The sequence below is a fragment of the Colossoma macropomum genome, unplaced genomic scaffold (genome assembly GCF_904425465.1).
Source record: "Colossoma macropomum unplaced genomic scaffold, Colossoma_macropomum, whole genome shotgun sequence".
NCBI classification, from domain to species: domain Eukaryota; kingdom Metazoa; phylum Chordata; class Actinopteri; order Characiformes; family Serrasalmidae; genus Colossoma; species Colossoma macropomum.
The window spans coordinates 96,976-117,232 of record NW_023495997.1 but is presented as its reverse complement, the minus strand read 5'-3'; the positions used below and the strand labels follow the sequence as shown (position 1 = coordinate 117,232).

At 34.6% G+C, this 20,257-nt stretch overlaps 1 protein-coding gene across 7 annotated transcripts in view; it reads right to left on the bottom strand.

The window, feature by feature from the left end:
• Positions 1-20,257, bottom strand: part of LOC118803910 — a 100,096-nt gene that overhangs the window by 56,456 nt on the left and 23,383 nt on the right. For 6 of the 7 annotated variants that reach the window (XM_036564444.1, XM_036564446.1, XM_036564447.1 and 3 more), the window contains exons 12-32: positions 18,655-18,828; positions 17,458-17,634; positions 17,044-17,217; positions 16,682-16,855; positions 16,193-16,369; positions 12,932-13,105; positions 12,500-12,673; positions 10,858-11,031; positions 10,228-10,404; positions 9,522-9,695; positions 9,158-9,331; positions 8,531-8,707; positions 8,008-8,181; positions 7,645-7,818; positions 7,379-7,555; positions 6,993-7,166; positions 4,160-4,333; positions 3,840-4,007; positions 3,455-3,628; positions 2,795-2,971; positions 4-180 (exon numbers count right to left, since the gene is read on the bottom strand). In XM_036564444.1, the coding sequence (XP_036420337.1) occupies positions 4-180; positions 2,795-2,971; positions 3,455-3,628; positions 3,840-4,007; positions 4,160-4,333; positions 6,993-7,166; positions 7,379-7,555; positions 7,645-7,818; positions 8,008-8,181; positions 8,531-8,707; positions 9,158-9,331; positions 9,522-9,695; positions 10,228-10,404; positions 10,858-11,031; positions 12,500-12,673; positions 12,932-13,105; positions 16,193-16,369; positions 16,682-16,855; positions 17,044-17,217; positions 17,458-17,634; positions 18,655-18,828 (3,669 nt within the window). The remainder of the gene's footprint in view (positions 1-3; positions 181-2,794; positions 2,972-3,454; positions 3,629-3,839; positions 4,008-4,159; positions 4,334-6,992; positions 7,167-7,378; positions 7,556-7,644; positions 7,819-8,007; positions 8,182-8,530; positions 8,708-9,157; positions 9,332-9,521; positions 9,696-10,227; positions 10,405-10,857; positions 11,032-12,499; positions 12,674-12,931; positions 13,106-16,192; positions 16,370-16,681; positions 16,856-17,043; positions 17,218-17,457; positions 17,635-18,654; positions 18,829-20,257) is intronic. The other variant, XM_036564449.1, reaches the window with a different exon arrangement.

Sequence of the window (20,257 nt, the reverse complement as noted above, 5' to 3'; positions counted from 1 at the left end):
TACCTCAGTGTCTTCAGTTTACAGTTTGGAACCTCTACTAGATCAGTGAGCTTCTTCACTCCTGTATCTCCAGGATTGTTACCTCTGAGATCCAGCTCTATCAGGTGTGATGAGGGGTTTGATTTCAGAGCTGAAGCCAGATCAGCATATCCATCCCCTTTAATGTTACAGTCAGTGAGTCTGGAAGTAGAATGAAGTAATTATACAAAAAACAGCATATCAGAGAATATTCTAAATTTTTGCTTACTTAGAGGTGAAAACTGTCAATTATTTATAAAATATTCACAGGTATGTATTTGATCTATGTAGAAATAGGTTTAACAAATGATTTGTAAACTTTAAATTGATGTGAAACTATACTTCAATTAATGCAAGTTATTTTAATTTCAAACTGACATACATATAAACTTTTCATAGTGGTAGTGACAATCGAGTTCACATTAGTAGAGTACACAACCCCACTACAACAATGTACACATTTATTACAGATGTTACTGCACAATCCAATTACCACCCAGTAGAATAGGCTCAGAATTTATTTGCACAACCATTGACCAAAAAATCCCCTCAAATATAGGTTTATTCCAATTAGTTGAATTTTGCCAGATCTTAAACATATATGTACATATGTATCTAATGTTGACACATCTGAGGTATGCGAGTAGCCTAAAGTGTCCAAAAAACAAAAACACAAAAAAACAAAAAACCTTTTGGCATATATGGCTGCCTCTTCGAGCTATTTTGTAATGACAAATTTATGAGCCTAGAAACAAACAAAATGAAAAAAATGCCTCACCTTTTTTTTATTCTTTCCTATTTCTATTTCTGCCAGTTTAATCATAAATGAAAAAAAAAACCTACTTAACATGCTATGGTAAAATTTTCATTTCTTTTTTTTAATCATGGTTTTTGATTTCATTTAAAATATTTAACTACTGTCAACTGTTCTGTGTCAAAAGGTGCTTATCCAGATGCTTTTAAAACTGCCTTGTTGCAGCCTCTACTAAAAAAGTAGCATGTATCCCTCCATGGTAAATAATTTTTAGATCAATTTCAAACCTTCTTTTTTATATAAAGTTTTAGAATTTCTTTTTAAAACAAATAATCCATATCTGATATCACAGAAATCATTTAAGAAATTTCAATCAGGTTTCAATCAAGTACTGAGACAGCATTGGTTCGTGACCCCAGGCTTAACACTAATGCACAAAATCCTTCTGTTCTGGTCTTATTGGCTTTTTTTTTGGATTTTTACCCAATTTTCTTGTCAATTTAGTCGTTTCCAATTCTCACGCAACATCATTGGACGGCCGAACGTGCTCAGAGGAAAGGGGGGAGAAGGGGGGCCATCCTACCCACCCAGAGAGAGCGAGGCCAATTGTGGTCTCTTGGACTCCTGGCTACAGACGGCCATCCATCACCAGGGATTGAACTCGCGATCTCCTGATGATACGGCCAATGCTAAGATGGTTGTGCCACTTGGGAGCCTGTCTTATTGGATCTCAGACAGTTTTTGATACCATTGATCACAAGATTCTAATGTACCGTATTGAATACTGGGTAGGCCTTGTAGGTACTATTTTGGATTGTTTAAATCACATTTAGTGAATAGATGGTTCTTGGTTTCACTGAGAAAAATCATTCATTAAAAAATGCAATATTTCTTGTGGAGTTCCACAAGGTTCAGTTTTAGGGCCTTTACTTTTCTCTCTCTACATGTTACCTTTAGGTGATGTCATTAGAAAACAAAATATGAATTTTCATAGCTATGTTGATGACACACAATTACACGTTTCCTTTCCCTCTAATGATCAAGACTCTGTTGACAGCCGTGTGTCAGATATTTCTCAGTGGATGTCACTTTTTACAACTAAAACAACAAAAAACTCAGAGAAATTTGCTTTATGAGAAATTTGGTTCTTTAGCTTTATATACCAAACCTGCAGTATAAAACCTGGGTGTAATCTTAGACTCTGAGCTGAGTAAACACAAAAATGTAAACACTAAAGTATCTTTTTATCATTTGAGAAATGTTGTTAAATAAAAGCTCAGAGCAATACAGAAAAACTTGTTGATGCAGATCAAAATCTAAATCATCTAAAATCATCAAGCTCCTGAATATGTGTCTGTTTATGATCTTAGATCTGCAGATACTGACCTACAAACACCTTCAATAAAACACAGAAAACACAATAACTCTTTCAGTTATTCTGCTTCTAAACTGTGGAGCTCAGTTCACTTTTGATTAGTCAAACTCATCATACATTTTTAATACACATTTGAAAACGTCTTTAATTTAGCTTTTGATTAAATTTTATTTGTCTTTTAGTATTCACCTGTTTTTAACTGTCACTGCTTCATTAAATTCTGTAAACTTTTATTTCATTTTCCCTTTATGTTGTTGTTACAAAACAGCAACTGTAACAGTAAGATATGAATCTCAAATGTTAATTTTTTTACTGTTAAATTTTATCACCTGTCTGTAAAGCACTTTGAGCTGCCACCAGTACAAAAACTGCTCTATACATACAATTATTATTAAGTCATTATAAAAAGCTTAATGAAGCTTTAACAGAGTTTTAATGATGCATTGATTACACACAACATACAGAGTTATGTAAGTTAGACAAAAGTACCTACAGTACTTACAGAGATCATGGATAATAAATTAATGGGAATACAAATGAACTTTCCTGCTAAAGTACTTTCAGTCCCATAAAACATTTAGCTGGTGTGTTTAATACCTACTTCTCTTAAACACACGTAAATAACCCTATTAAGAAGTATAACTTACATCAATTTCCCCAGTTTACAGTGAGGATCCACAAGTAGCTTGCAAAGCTTCAGCACTCCTGACTCATTTAGTTTATTCTCATTCAGGTTCAGCTGTCTCAGGTGTGACGGGTTTAGAATCAGAGCAGAAATCAGAGCAGCACAGTCTCGCTCTGTAATACTGCCTGATTTATACAGCCTGCAGAGAGAGAGAGAAAGAAAGTCAGAAGTAGTCATATGTAAAAACTTTTTCTTCATCTTTCTGTGTGCATGTGGTAATAATCTCTATATGTAAGAGTCTATTTGGTAACACTATTTTGAGTGGTCTTTTGTAGATGATTAATAAACTCTTTACGGAGTATTAGAAACACATTGAGAATATATCAGTGAAGTAGCAGTAGTGAAGCATCTGAATATTAGGGTAAATATCTTGATGTTCTGTTGATACATCACTTATTAAGTAGATGTATTTTTGATATGTTACATGAAATAAATTTAATGTTACTTCCTTTAAGCAAAACCTAATCCTCACCCTGGCCCTAATGCTGACCCTAACCTTAACCCAAAAACTAATCCTAATCCTAACCCTGACCTAAATTACTAATCGGGCCTTGATTGCAGTCTAAGGCTAGTGTGCAGCTGGAAAATCAGTCTAAATGTATTTCATTAATGAACTGCTTACATAAGTTTCTCCAGTCTGTAGTGTGGATCCTCCAGTAGAGCACAGAGCTGCTGTACTTTGATGCATCTTAGATCAGTCCTGCTCAGATCTAACTCTCTCTGCAGTAAGGGGTTTTTACCCAGAATCTCATTAAGGAATGTATAGGCTTTCACTGCATCACTGCTTTTCAACAACCTGAAAAGAGAAGAAAACACATAATAAACTGCATAATGGGAAACACTAGGAATCTGCTGCACCAGAATGTTAGTGTAATTAAAATGCATTTTTTTTTTTGCCATATAGTTTCCAACTAGCATAGTTCCCAATTGGGTTAATGTCCCAGTATACTTTACCATTTATTAAATATTTCAAATACTCAACTGGTAATTGTTTTATTATATCTCACTTCAGTGTTTTCCTTGAATTCACAAATACGTCTGTGAGCTCCCTCACTCCTTTATCTCCAGGATTGTTCCCTCTGAGGTCCAGCTCTATCAGGTGTGATGAAGGGTTTGATTTCAGAACTGAGGCCAAAGCTGCATATCCTCCCTCTGTTATACTGCAGAATGACAGACTGGAGAGAAAACATAGGCATTACTAAAACATGACAATGAAATTTGTGCTTTTAAACTGTATAATGTAAAATTCATGCTTTGTTTGAATTTTTTTAACGCCATCATTACAAATACCTTAATGTATTTTTTAAGTGGAACAACAAGAACTCACTTCAGTTTCTTTAGATTACAGTGCTGACTGTTCAGTAGAGAACAGATCTGTTTCACTCCAGAGTTTCCTAGTTTATTCTCACTCACATCCAGCTCTATCAGGTGTGAAGGATTTGAACAAAGAGCTGATGATAGAGCAGCACAGCTTTCTTCTGTAATACTGCTCTTATTCAGCCTGAAAACAGAGAGGAATGGTGGAAAAAAGTTCATTTCAAGAAACTTTATCTCATGCAAATTACTGGAATGAAAGTTAGTTTTAAAATAAATTGTGAAACATCTTTATCTGCAAATGTATTGCAAACAAAAGAGAAAATTACAACTCTTTTTAAAAAATGGTTATGTAAATTAAAAACAAAATGCAATGATGCACAAATCGTGTAAACCCTGTATTTAATTGACAACAGTATAAAGACAACCTCTCAAATGTTGAAACTGAAAAATTCTATTGTTTTTTGAAAAAATATATGTCTGTGTATATCTGTGTATATTGTTCAGCATTAATGTGCCTTCAAAAATGTGGAAGTCACCCATGGCATGTGCACTAATGCACCCCCACGCCATCACAAATGCTTGCTTTTGAACTGTGTGCTGATAACAAGCCAGGTGGTCTTTAGCCCTGAGGATGCAGTGTCCATGATTTCCAAAAACAATTTCAAAGTTTGATTCATTGGAACACAGGACAAATTTTCACTTTGACTCAGTCCACCTTAAATGAGCTTGGGTCCAGAGAAGGTCTCAGTGTTTCTGGATTCTGTTTATATTTGGCTTCTTCTTTGCATGGTAGAGTTTTAAATTGCATTTGTGGATGCAGTGACAATCACAGACAGTGATTTTCAGAAGTGTTCCTGAGCTCATGCAGTGATTTACACTAAAGAATCATGTCTGTCTGTAATGCGGTGCCGCCTGTAGGCCTGAAGATCACAGGAATCCAATATTGGTTTTCAGCCTTGTCTCTTGCATTGTGTAGATGATGAAATCCCCAAGTTCTTTGCTATTTTATGTTGAAAAATTTTATTCTTTAATTGTTACAGTACTTGCCCCTGCGATCTTTCAGAGTAGTGAACCCCTCCTCATCTTTTACTTCTGAAAGAATCTGCCTCTCTGAGATATTCTTTTTATACCCAATCATATTACTGACCTGTTGCCAATTAATAACCAGGTGATTTTTTTAGCATTACACAACTTTACCAGTCTTTTGTTGTCTCTCTCCCAGCTTTTTTGAAGAATGTTGGCATTAAATTCACAATGGGCATATATTAAAAAAAAAAATAACAACAACAACAACAACAACAACAACATTTCTGTAAGCCAATCATATCAGACCTCATAACTTGCAAGCCAGTCATATTAGATCTAGTTTTGCACTGCAAAATAATCGGTAACTGAAGCTGATGACAGAATTTTGGCTAAAAGCTCATTAAAATAAACATGAGGCCTTAATCAAAACCTATCAAACACAGAGTGAAACAGTAAGTATACATCCACCTACAATATGGATTTGTGGTCAGTATAGCTGGCTTTTGGGTTTTTTACTCAGTTGCTTGCTAGCTAGCTGGGTTAGTTAACTTTTATGTTAAAGTTTATGTGAGGCAAAAAAAGGTTAGGCTAACACTAACATTAGCTAGATGACATACCAACTCATGTAACCTCCCTTCATTGTGAGTGCGAGAGTTTGAACAAGCTAGAGGGATAGAAATTACGTTATTGACAGCTGTTCATATTCTTTGTTTTTAGATATTTTAAGATTATTTATTTGGCTTCCTATTTGTCATGTTCCTGCTTGAATTGCCCTGTTCTGAGGTGGCAGAATGTAACTGCTGCCCCTTTTAAGGTGGAACGGAACATGAAGCTGACTTAGCTGACAGCTTCATAAGAAAAGGTCATGTAGTGTTGATCATAATACAGTTTTATATCCCTCAACCTGTAGATAGAAAGTAAGAGGCAGCAGCTCTGTCAAAGGCCAGTGAGATGAGTTTTGATAAGATTTTTACTAGTTAAAACAAACAAAAAAATGGATTGATCCCTCATTATTTCCTTGAGTTCTTGCACATCTGAGTTTAATGATATTAATGTGTTACTAAATACAGGACAAGAAAGAGAGAAAGAAGCTGAATGAGACTGACAGGACTGAAGGAGCAGATCTAATGGTAAAAGAAGAAAATGAGGGAAAGTTGTACAAGCTTTCAATTAAAATTAATATTATGTTTAAGTGAATTTAACTGAGAAAATATTTGTCACTATGACAATTCTGTCACATAGCTTATTAAACAAGCCTACAGAGCAAAATCACATTCTGTCTGATTGAACCAACTAAGGCTAAACTGATATACGTTCTGGTTATTTGAATAATATATTTAGGACCTTGCAGTTTATCTAAAAGAGAGGAGATAGCATTCACTGACTTCAGCAATTTTACTTGATCTGTGCTTGCTGTAAGTGGATGAGAGTTTAAGCCACATTGACTCTGTGCTTAATACAACTACAAAGAGGCAGATCTACTGTGTGCCAATTTGATCAAATAGCCATTTTTTAAAACACTTTCCAGCTGATCCTATTCTCAAAGTTCATGACATACATTTTGGGTCCATTAAACAAAATTCTCTTGGGGGACATTGCTCCCAGAACCCCCTATCCATGAACATCTAGTGATGCCCCTATGCAAATGTTAACAAAATGAATGTTCAAATTAAAATTCTGAACAGCAGGGCAAAACATAATATTATGTAACCCAAATGTGACAAAATACCATGTAATAAGCAATAAGCATAATGCTAATTTTTCATATCTGCTTTTGAAAACAATACATAGAAATCCAAATGCAGGGAACTACATACAAAATCTTCATAATCCTGCAGTGTGAATCCTCCAATAGATCAGAGATCTTCTTCAGTTCCGAATCTCCTTGTATTTTCCCACTCAGATGCAGCTCTCTCAGCAGTAAGGGGTTCATTCCTAGAACTTTAGTCAGAGAATCACAGACTTCCTCTGCAGTAGAACTGTTCAGCAATCTACAGAGAGAGAGAAAAACACATACATTCATTATATTTCAAACTGATGCGTTTGAAGAAATATTCTTTTACCCATTCATTTACAGCAGTGTATGCAAATTTTAGCCCAGTTTAAAGTTAGCTACATGGAACGAGGATAAATGGTTAAATGGAGGGTCCTTAATTTCGATGTCAGTTTTGGCTAAAAGTGCAAAATATCCTAAAATATCTACCTCACTGTCTTCAGTTTACAATTTGGATTCTCCAGTAGATCAGTGAGCTTCTTCACTCCTGTATCTCCAGGATCGTTCCCTCTGAGATCCAGCTCTATCAGGTGTGATGAGGGGTTTGATTTCAGAGCTGAAGACAGATCAGTATATCCTCCTTCTGTTACATTGCAGAATGAAAGACTAGGGAAAAGAGAGAATTAGAATGAAAAAATTAAAGTGTAAATTCAAGGTTTCAGGTTGATCCTTGTTAAGACTCCATTAAAACTAACTTTAATTTTGTCAGTTTGCAGTTTGAATCCTTCAGTAGAGAACAGATCTTCTTCACTCCAGAGTCTCCTAGTTTATTCTCACTCAGATCCAGCTCTATCAGGTGTGAAGGATTTGAACAAAGAGATGATAATAGAGCAGCACAGCCCTCCTCTGTAATACTGCACTTCTTCAGGCTGCAGACAGAGAGGGATGGTGGATAAAAGTTATTGTCAAGAAACTTCACTGGTAAAAATCAACAAAAGGAAAGTTATTTTTAAATTAGCACAGTGTAACCCACATGCCAAAAATATCAAAGCATAATAATCATTTCACTTTTCTTTTTTTTTTTGAAAGAATAAATTCAAACACAATTAGCAACATACAGAAGTTTGTGAGTTCTGCAGTGTGAATCCTTCAGTAGATCAGAGATCTTCTTTATTTCTGAATCTCCCTGTATTGTCCCACTTAGATCCAGATCTCTCAGCAGTAAGGGGTTTATTCCTAGAATTTTAGTCAGAGAATCGCAGGCTTCCACTGCAGTAGAACTGTTCAACAACCTGAAGATTAAGCAACACAGATACATTTTTCTAATAATGATTATTATTAATAATAATAATTCATTTACTTACTTATAGACCTCCTGAAAACAGCTCAGATCTGAACATGAGAATATATGAAACAAAACTAACTTTAAAGCTCTAAGCCATGCATTTAACATATAAACCAATGGTTCAATAAGCACTAAATCAGAACTTTAGAAATATTTTTCTCAGAGTGATTTTACTACAAAAATCCTGATTGTTCTACAAAAGATTTCTACATCAGTAAATGTACAATTGTTCTGTGAACTAAATATGTGATTGAAATTTACAAGCTCACAATATCTACATTTCTTAAAATATCTACCTCAGTTTCTTCAGGTTACTGTTTGGATCATTTAGTAGATCAGTGAGCTTCTTCACTCCTGTATTTCCAGGATTGTTCCCTCTGAGATCCAACTCTATCAGGTGTGATGAGGGGTTTGACTTCAAAGCTGATGCCAGAGCAGCATATCCTTCCTCTGTTATACTGCAAAATGAAAGACTAGACAGCAGAGAAAATGTGCACTTTAGCATCAAAACAAGACTAAAAGGAAGTACATATGAAGCAAAACACTGAAGCAAAGAAAGTCCTACTGAATACTAATTTAAATTAATTTAGAGTTAGGAAGTCCTTAACACAAGTAGGCCTCTGCATCACATGCCCAACCATGTCAAAAATTATGAGAGCCAATTTCTGCTTTAGATCTCCTGAGCTGTTCAGAACTTCATACTGTATTTCTATCACTGAAAGTGCTGATATATTTATTTTATATTTAATAATCTGATTGTTCATTTTCCTTCTACAGTGTCTTTCACACATAAAGCTCAATAGTTAAGGCTTCATAACTACAAATATATAAAAATATCAAAAAAATCTAATAAACAGTAATGAATGTCAGTATGAACTTTCAGCCTATGCTGATACTGAGCTTAGGAATATAAATGGTCTCACTGTAGCTTCTGTAGCACAGATTTAGGATTCTCCAACATTTCACAGATCTTCTTCACTCCAGAGTTTCCTAGTTTATTCTCATTTAGATCCAGCTCTATCAGGTGTGAAGGATTTGAACAAAGAGATGATGATAGAGCAGCACAGCCTTCCTCTGTAATGCTGCTCTTATTCAGCCTGCAGACAGAGAGCGATGGTGGATAAAAGTTATTGTCAAGAAACATCACTGATAAAAATCAACAAAAGGAAAGTTATTTTTAAATTAGCACAGTGTAACCCACATGCCAAAAATATCAAAGCATAATAATCATTTCACTTTTTTTTTTTGAAAGAATAAATTGAAATTCAAACACAATTAGCAACATACAGAAGTTTGTGAGTTCTGCAGTGTGAATCCTTCAGTAGATCAGAGATCTTCTTTATTTCTGAATCTCCTTGTATTTTCCCACTCAGATCCAGGTCTCTCAGCAGTAAGGGGTTTATTCCTAGAATTTTAGTCAGAGAATCACAGGCTTCCACTGCAGTAGAACTGTTCAACAACCTGTAGATAAAGCAACTCAGATACATTTTTCTAATAATGATTATTATTAATAATAATGATTCATTTACCTATTATTTTCCAAAAGTGGAAGTAAATGCTAACCTATAGTACTTTAGAAAAAAATGATGGTTGAAAAATAAATTAAAATTTTAAAATAGCATTCTGAACTTTCAAAATAGCTTATTTTTCCAAAACAATAAACACTAAATGGGATAGAAAATATCCAGAACCAAGCAGTCGGTCCTTCATTACAGACAGACCTCCTGACAACAGCTCAGATCTAAACATGAGAACATATGAAACAAAACTAACTTTAAAGCTCTAAGCCATGCATTTAACATATAAACCAATGGTTCAATAAGCACTAAATCAGAACTTTAGAAATATTTTTCTCAGAGTGATTTTACTACAAAAATCCTGATTGTTCTACAAAAGATTTCTACATCAGTAAATGTACTACAAATGTTCTGTGAACTAAATATGTGACTGAAATTTACAAGCTCACAATATCTACATTTCTTAAAATATCTACCTCAGTTTCTTCAGGTTACTGTTTGGATCATCGAGTAGATCAGTGAGCTTCTTCACTCCTGTATTTCCAGGATTGTTCCCTCTGAGATCCAGCTCTATCAGGTGTGATGAGGGGTTTGACTTCAAAGCTGATGCCAGAGCAGCATATCCTTCCTCTGTTATACTGCAAAATGAAAGACTAGACAGCAGAGAAAATGTGCACTTTAGCATCAAAACAAGACTAAAAGGAAGTACTTATGAAGCAAAACATTGAAGCAAAGAAAGTCCTACTGAATAATAATTTAAATTAATTTAGAGTTAGGAAGTCCTTAACACAAGTAGGCCTCTGCATCACATGACCAACCATGTCAAAAATCATGAGAGCCAATTTCTGCTTTAGATCTGAGCTGTTCAGAACTTCATACTGTATTTCCATCAATGAAAATGCTGATAAAATTATTTTATATTTAATAATCTATGATTATGGGTTCGCTTTCCTACTACAGTGCCTTTCACACATAAAGCTCAAAAGCTAAACCTTCATAAATACAAATATATAAAAATATAAAAAAAATCTGATAAACAATAATGAATGTCAGTATGAACTTTCAGCCTATGCTGATACTGAGCTTAGGAATATAAATGATCTCACTGTAGCTTCTGTAGCACAAATTTAGGATTCTCCAGCATTTCACAGATCTTCATCACTCCATCATTTAATACTGGATTCTCACTCAGATCCAGCTCTATCAGGTGTGAAGGATTTAAACAAAGAGCTGATGACAGAGCAGCAGAGCCTTCCTCTGTAATACTGCACTTATTCAGCCTGCAGACAGAGAGGAATGGTGGAGAAAAAACATTTTTAGACATGAGGGCTGAAGAGATTTTTTTTATATTAAATATAAAAAAACTAAATACTAACTTTAAAACCTATACTATTTACATTTTATAATTAATGTATATGTGCTTGTTTCTTTCGGTTTAAACGTTGTTTACAATTGAAATATCTTTCACTAACTTATCTTCCATAAGGCTTTTATATGGACATTGTGAAATTGTTGGGGATGCGTCAACATTTACCTACCATTACCTGGGTATGACATGATATTTCTTATGATCTAATATTATATGCATTATTATTAAATAATTGTTTTATTCAAACAGATAAAAATAAGCCTCCATCTCTGAAAACACTCAGGAGTCCATGAGAATATTCTAGACTTCCGTTTGGGTCTAAAGGGTTAACAAAGCTCCCGCTCCTGCTGTAGCTGCTGTAAATATACTGCTTACTTTGATTGGTACTTTGGTAGACATTATGTGACATCATATGCAACATTTAGTATCACTCAAATCAGACAGAAGAAACTGGAGGAAAAAAAATTTAGCCTCAAATTGGAGAGAAGAAATAATCTCAAATATCTCAAATATCTAATAACAAAAAAGGTCAACATAATTTTTTCTTTGCCAGTCAACAGTAAAATACAATAACTATATACAATGGCTAAAAGGTAATTGTGAAAATGAATACAAAGTGAATAAAAATAGATATACATTTTCTTTAATAGCATACTTGGATTTGCATTTCATGTGTGATTATGTCTTTTTTGAGCACAAAAAAGATTGGGGGGTTATGGGATAAAATGAGGTCAAAGCTTGCTGTGATAAGTTGAGTTAATCTATTATTTACTGTTTACCTGCTATTTTCTGATATTAAACTTTTAAACAATGCAAAAAAATCCTAGCTTAAACTCAACACTTGCTAGCAACTTCATTGAATTATGTAGATAACTAGAGTATCTAGAAAAGTAACTTAGTAAGTGAATGTTAGTTAGGTGATAAATGGCTATTGCCAATTTGATTTCTATTGTAAGACACTGAAACTGTTTATGGCAAACCATCAACCCAGAAAGCAAAATGATATACATTAAAGTTTACCTATATTTGTATTTTTGTCTGTTATACAGTCAAACTACACACTGTAACTGAATCTTGCACCTAATCTACTTCTTGTTTCCTTTAAATATTCAGCATATTTAAATTTTCACAGCTCTCTAGTGAATTTTGTATTAGGGGACGTTTATAAAACAGCATGAAGAATAGGGTTTGTTAAACTCGTGGTCATACAGATATTTATACTTAAAGCCAATTTTTCATTCAAATAGAAAGTGGGGAGCAAAACTGTATGACTCCCCCCTAAAAAAGTGGAGATGCAACTACTCTGCTTACTCCACTGTTCTCACACATATGATCCCTTTATTACAACTGTCTTTAGGACATTTTTCTGTGTAACTCACCTCAGTTTCTGCAGTTTACAGCACTGATTGTTCAGTAGAGAACAGATCTGCTTCACTCCAGAGCTTCCCAGTTTATTCTCACTCAGATCCAGCTCTAGCAGATGTGAAGGATTTGAACAAAGAGCTGATGATAGAGCAGCACAGCCTTCATCTGTAATACTGCACTTATTCAGCCTGCAGACAGAGAGGAATGGTGGAGAAAAAACATTTTTAGACATGAGGGCTGAAGAGATTTTTTTTATATTAAATATTTTGTATATTTATTTATTTATAATTTTTATATTTATTTTTCACGTTTTTGAATACTGTATGTATATTAAATGTGCTTACAATAGTGCAAAATTTATTAATGCTGTGCAACCAACAGCAAATGAAACACTAAAATGTATTTTAGAAAATGATGACAAAATCCAAATTCATTAAACTACAAACTTCAGTTTCTGAGTTCTGCAGTGCAAATCTTCCAGCAGCTCAGAGATCTTCTTCAGTTCTGAATCTCCTTGTATTTTCCCACTCAGATCCAGCTCTTTCAGCAGTAAGGGGTTTATTCCTAGAACTTTAGTCAGAGAACCACAGACTTCCTCTGCAGCAGAACTGTTCAACAACCTGGAGAGAGATCACATTAATGATAATTTTATAGACACTTCAAAATCATTCTATTTTATCTGTCTATTTTCAATGTTGTTAAATATATGGTTATTTTGTCCATTTGTATGCTCAGTCAGTCAGGAACATCTATTCTCATCTATTTTTGCCAGAGCTAGATTTTATGTATGTTGCTGAAGTAAGCTTTATAGGGTAGTGCTAGCAGTACAAGCAAGAGCTAGCTTTAGTTTGCTGTCTCTGCCAAGTCCTGAGTAAAGCTGAGTTATGGACCTAGGGCCGTTTTACAGAAGCCTCTTAAATCTGAAATCATATCTGTTTAGTCATCATGACGACCTCAGTTAGGGCTGAATTTAGGACAGAAGCTATTACAGAATAACAGTTCTTATAACAATTCTTACAACAGTTCAAAATCTTGTCCTAATGGCTGATAAGAAAATGTTATTACAGAAACTTAGACAAAATTTACCAAATACTATTTTAACTTTCAGCAAACCCCAGTAGTGTCTTAGCTTATGTTTAACCATCTGTTTCTATACCTGTGACAGGTAGCATGGTTCACTACTAGCATAATGACAATACATTTTACATTTATTTATATTGTAAAATGGTGCTTTAACTTATGTTTTTTTTTTTTATTTCTAACAGTGTTTTAAATCCCCCAGATGCTGCAGACACAATTTCCCCTCTTATTACCTTTGTGTGTTAATGTTAATGAAAAAAATTACAGTGATGCTGGTGAATAATGAGGAGACAGAGCTGAACGTGTGTCGTTTATTAGAAGGAATAACATTAGCGCACTCGGCTAAAGCATTTGGGATCCTGAAACTGGAAAGTGGCGATGCTCTAATAAACAGCACAAAGCACCATCACAATATTCTTAACTTCAAGTTTATTGTGCTTTAGTTTTGTATGACCTTTGTTACATCAGTAATGGTGGCTAGCTGTCTAGCTAACTAACGTAATTATTCTGATTACACATTTCAGCTGTGTGTGGAAAATTTGTTGTCAGGTAACAGACATAATAGTTGATTGTCAATTTTGATCAAGTAAGTTAAGTTGAACTCTAACTTGAGAAGATGCTGTAAGATAAAATTCCTAAATTAAGTTTTGCTGTAATACGAAATTGTGAAAACTGCAAGGAATGCTGAGGAACATTTACTGTAAGCTTATAGAGAATTTATTGGTACTTAAAATGGATAGGTCTAGTCCTAAAATCTTTTTCACTGCACCATGACACGAAATTCCCCTCTGCTGTTAATGGATTCATCTTTGATGCCAATGCTGATCACATGGAGCACCCAGTGTACCTTGAAGTAATAACCCATTTTTGTTTAATTGAGCTGCTGAAAACTTATGTCATTTACTAGAACTAGGCTGGTCAGCTAGCTAACAGGCTAAAAGATAGCAAGCATGCTACACAACTCCAACATTAATATCACAGGCTTAAATTAAAGCACTCACGATATGACTCACTGAAAAATGGAAATATAAAAGTCTATAGAATGTCACCTGAATGGATTACACACTTCAAAACTCTGTTCAGTTTGAAGTCATGTCAAACCCAGACTGAATCCCAAATGGCTCCATACTCCCTAAACAAATAGTGTGCTGTGTAACATTGAGTTTAGAAATTCCAGCTTCTGCTGCCAAATAGTGACTGCCTGTCAAGCATGAATGAGGATGAATCCTAAATGACAATTTTTAGCAATATTTTGCTCTGTTGGGCTGAGTCAGCATTTAAATTCCTACGTAGTGCACTATGTAGGGAGCAGGGAGCCGTTTGAGATTCAGCCCCAGCATGAGAAAAGTGCCATCGTCAGACTGGCAGAAGACTCGCAGTGGTAATTTGGTGATGAAAAAGTACTTATTAACTGAAAGCTTTTGCATTAAATAGTGCTGCATTATCACATGTTCACCTTTATACAAAAAAAAATAAAAATAAAAATCATGAAATGTCTGCAGTATACAGAGATTGGCGACTGAACATTCTCTCTCTCATTCAGCAATCATTGGTTGCTTAGCAATGATACCTTACTCTAGGAACCATATTTCTTGGTGGAATACTTACGTTGATTATTATTAATAATTTAAATAATTATCTAAAACATTGTGTATTTTGATATATTTTATGTTGGCTGCCATTTTATAAAAGCACTAAGCCACTCGAGGTTTTTTGAAAAATATATACCCATTTTGAACTTGATGCCAACAATACGTTCCAAAAATTTGGGCAACAAAAGGTTGGTAAAGTTGTGTAATACTAAAAAAAAACACCTGGTGGTTGATTGACAACAGACGAGTAACATGACTAGGGGAAGTGTCCTGTGCTCCAACAAATCAACATTTGAAGTTTCTTTTGGAAATCATGGACCCTGTGTCCTCCAGGCTAAAGACCACTTAGCTTGTTATCAGTGCACAGTTCTAAAGCCAGTATTCATGATGGTATAGGAGTGCATTAGTGCACATGGCATGGGGGACATGCACATCTGTGAAGGCACCATTAATGCTGAACAATATATACATGTTCTGGCAACATATGCTGCCATCAAGATGACGTCTTTTTCAGGGAAGGCCTTGATTATTTCAGCAAGACAATGTCAAATCACATTCTGCAGCATTGCTCTGTATTAAAAGAGTCCGAGTGCTAAACTGACCTGCCTGCAGTCCAGACCTGTCACCACTGATAACATTTGGCGCATTATGAAATGAAAAATATGACAAATGATCCCCTGAACTGTTAAACAGCTGAATTGGCCATATATTTTTCAGAAAACACTAACATTTCTCAGGTTCAACATTTAATATGTCTTCTTTGTAGTATTTTCCTTTAAAAATATGGTTTACATGATTTGCATATCATTGCATTCTATTTTTATTGACACTCTGCACAGCATCCCAACTTTTTTGGAAATGGGGTTGTATTTAATCAGCAAATAAAGCTCTATGTTTGTAAATATACTTTGGACAAAATGGCGGTACTTAAAATAGACATCTCCTCAAAAAGCATACTTTTTAGTAATCAAACAAATAAACTATTAGCTATAGAAAACTTTGAGCATTTTAAAATATATTTCTTAAAATGTCTACCTCAGTGTCTTCAGTTTACAGTCTGGATCCTCTAGTAGATCAGTGAGCATCTTCACTCCTGTATCTCCAGGATCGTTCCCTCTGAGATCCAGCTCTATCAGGTGTGATGAGGGGTTTGATTTCAGAGCTGAAGACAGATCACCATATCCTTCCTCTGTTATACTGCAGAATGAAAGTCTATGTATAGAAGAAACAGTTTGTTTTTTGGCATTAAAAATTAAAGACTGAAACTGAATAATACACAATATTTTACTATTTAGTCAGTCCTCAGTAAAGAGATATGCCTTCCTTGTCACAACATTAACTGCATTTGTAAAGATATTACCAAACATGTTCTTATATGAAAGCTTCCCTCAAAAAGAAAAACAATTAAAACAAAGAAAACAAAAAAGAACATAAAATATGTCAGAAAATCTAGTATAATGGTGTAGATCAAAATAAACCCCAGCCTATTTTGATGTTTGATGATATTATTTTAAATCATCTCACTCCAGTTTCTGTAGTTTACAGTCAGGATTCTTCAACACATCAGAAATCTTCCCCACTCCAGAGTTTCCTAGTTTATTTTCACTCAGATCCAGCTCTATCAGGTGTGAAGGATTTGAACAAAGAGATGATGATAGAGCAGCACAGGCTTCCTCTGTAATACTGTTCTTTTGCAGCCTGCAGACATAGAGAGATGGTGGACAAAACATAATTTATAAGATACCCTGTCTTTCAAATTCAATGTTCTTTAAAAATAGAACATTTCAAAACTAGGTTAAACTTTATATATTTTAGTATCTGCGAATGGATTTAGTCATTACACTACAACAAAAACTAAAATAAATAAACTACATTAAACTACAAACTTGAGATTATTTGGTCTGCAGTGTGAATCCTTCAGTAGCTCAGAGATCTTCTTCAGTTCTGAATCTCCTTGTATTTTCCCACTCAGGTCCAGCTCTCTCAGCAGTAAGGGGTTTATTCCTAGAACTTTAGTCAGAGAATCACAGACTTCCTCTGCAGTAGAACTGCTCAACAGTCTGTAAAAAGAAGAAAAGCCTCACATTTCAAAAAGGCTAAATACTAATTATGAGTCAATAGAAAAAATGTGGCAAAGGGAGGAGCAACAATATGTGTCATAAACTATATTTAAACATTCTAAATCTGGTTCCGGTTTGAAGTAATGTATAACAGTGGCAGTAGAGTACACTATTAACAGTGAGTGTGTGCTTGATATTTACAAGCTCATATTCCCCAAATGTCTAAATATATCTATCTACCTCAATGTCTTGAGTTTACAGTTTGGATCAGTGAGTAGATCAGTGAGCTTCTTCACTCCTGTATCTCCAGGATTATTCCCTTTTAGATCCAGATCTATCAGGTGTGATGAGGGGTTTGAATTCAGAGCTGAGGCCAGAGCAACATATCCTTCCTCTGTTACACTGCAGAATGAAAGTCTAAAGAAAGGACATAAGTTTATCATTATTAAATGAATCCAGCAAATTTCTACCATGGGTAAAATCAGCATCATGTGTCAGTTTGATGTGTCTAAAATTCACCAGTACATCTCATGCGTAACTCATGCAAGAATGGCTTCCTTTTATCAAATTTAACAAGAAAAAGCAAAGAAGAAAAAATAAACAATTTACAGACCACCAAGAACTTATTGAACTTATTTTTTTCTGCTGAACAAATTACTATAGAAGAAACATTTAGTATTTATTTTGATAGAGCACAAGTCCTACTGAAAATAGCAATTATGCCCCTGTTGTGTTAGTGTCATTTAAAACATAACTGGGCCCACTCACTTTGCAACATTGCTTTTTTGATTTGATATTGATGTCAGAAAACATCATGCACCTATCATGTAAAAATCAGAGTATTGTTCTGAGCGATGTATTCATATTATTTTAGCTCTTTCTATGCATTCTGTAAACAGTTATACTCAATAAAGTGGTGTAAAGCCTGGTGGAATGTTTTCCAAGATTTTTTAATAGTAATCCATGACTTGATGTGCCAGGTCCAAGCTGAGATAGCAGAAAATGACAAAATTGCTTTTGAATCAAATATGTTTGCCACAAAATGAAATGTGCAAATGTTAATTTGATAGTAAAAATTCCAATACCTATAATTGATATCACTTTTTAAAAATATTTTAGTGATCTCCACAAGTATTAGTGATATGTTTTTGCTTATGTTTATAAGTCAACATTTATCTAATCCCAATAAAAGTGTGTAAAATACAAATGTTCTATTGTGGCTATACTAGTATAACCTTTTTATTACAAATCTATGTGCTCTATAACACGTTTTTGTATAAAATATTAACTATATACAATCTTTCTGCCAATCTCTTTACTGAAATGATCATCACTGTTGTTTGTTTATAGGAAACTCATTGACAGCTCTACAACTAGAAGCTTAAACAGATTAAGGAAACAAGTTGACTCCCTATTAAGACAAATAGATGAACTTACCTCAGTTCCTCCACTTTACATTGTGGACTCTTTAGTCCAGCAGAGAGCAGCTTCACTCCTGTGTCCTGTAGAATATTACTACTGAGGTCCAGCTTGATCAAGTTGGAGGATTCTGAGCTGAGAACTTTACACAGAGCTGAACAACCTTTCTCTGTCAGGTTACACTCATTGAGCCTAAAAGTAAAAAGTAAGACTTTATATAATTCTCAAAAAAGAAGTTGTATCAGTTGTTGCCTTGGCTTTGCCCAATAGAAAAACATTATTTAATTGGACTGACAAATAAATTAAAACCTTATAATCATTTAATTGATCACAATCAATGTATTATCATACCCCAGTTCCAGATTCAGATTGTTAAAATATTTAAAAAGTAGTCACGACATGACAGAGCATAATGACAACAATCAGGAAAGGTAAACCATGAAAGATATTTACAGAGCGAGATGGAGAAAACCTCCAAAAAGTGAAGGTCACAGTGATGTTGATGTATTTCACAGAGCTAAAACCTGAAAGTATTGCCAAACACTGGACAGATCTACCCCTCAACAGTAACAGAAAACATTATTTTGAAGAGACTTCTAAAAGGCCTTATAAATATTTCTGACCGTTGTTCATATATTTTCAAATACATTTGATTAATGCATTTAGAATATGCTTATGCTAATATACTAGTATAAAGAGGTCATATTCAGCCCAAGTGTAAGTGTGCAAACCATCACACAATTAATTTCCCTTTTTATATTACACTCAAGACTATTCAACGCAGACTAGAGATTCACACTGAACACAAACTGACAGACATGCCAGCAGGACTCATGAAAAGCAGAACAAGTTAAGCTGCTGACGTATACAGTCAGCAAGTGTTTCTCTGAGTACAGCAAAGTCATTAACTGTGTTAATCACATTGCCAGTACTTGTATACCACAGCATCTCAATGTTCTAATAAGCAACCTCTAAACTGATCAAGGAGCCACAATCATGACAGAAAATGGACAAACTGACTGATTCTACTGACAAAATAGTCAGACAAGGTTGCCCACTATCACCATTTTTGTCCAACCTGTATGCTGAATATACACCAACCAAGCATTTTATTAAGAACTCCTCTTTGCATCTACACTTGTTGTCCATTTGATCAGCTTATGTGTAAGTCATTCAAAACATAATTGGGCCCACTGACTTTGGTTTTTGATTTGACATGGATGTCAGAAAACACAGTGATACTCATTCTAAGTGATGTATTCATACTATTTCAGCTCTTTTCAGACATTCTTTGAGCAGTTATACTCAAAAAAGTGGTGTAACGCCTGGTGGAATGTTTTCCAAGATTTTTCAATAGTAATCTATGACATGACCTGCCAGGTTCAAGCTGAGATGACAGAGAATGATAAAATTGCTTTTGAATCAAATATGTTTATACACCAACCTGAATATTTATACCCCACTTACCATTTAGGAGCACTTTGTAGTTCTACAATTACAAACTGTAGTCCATCTGTTTCTCTGCATACTTTGTTAGCCCCCTTTTACCCTGTTCTTCAGTGGTCAGGACCCCCATGGACCCTCACAGAGCAGGTACTATTTGGGTGGTAGATCATTCTCA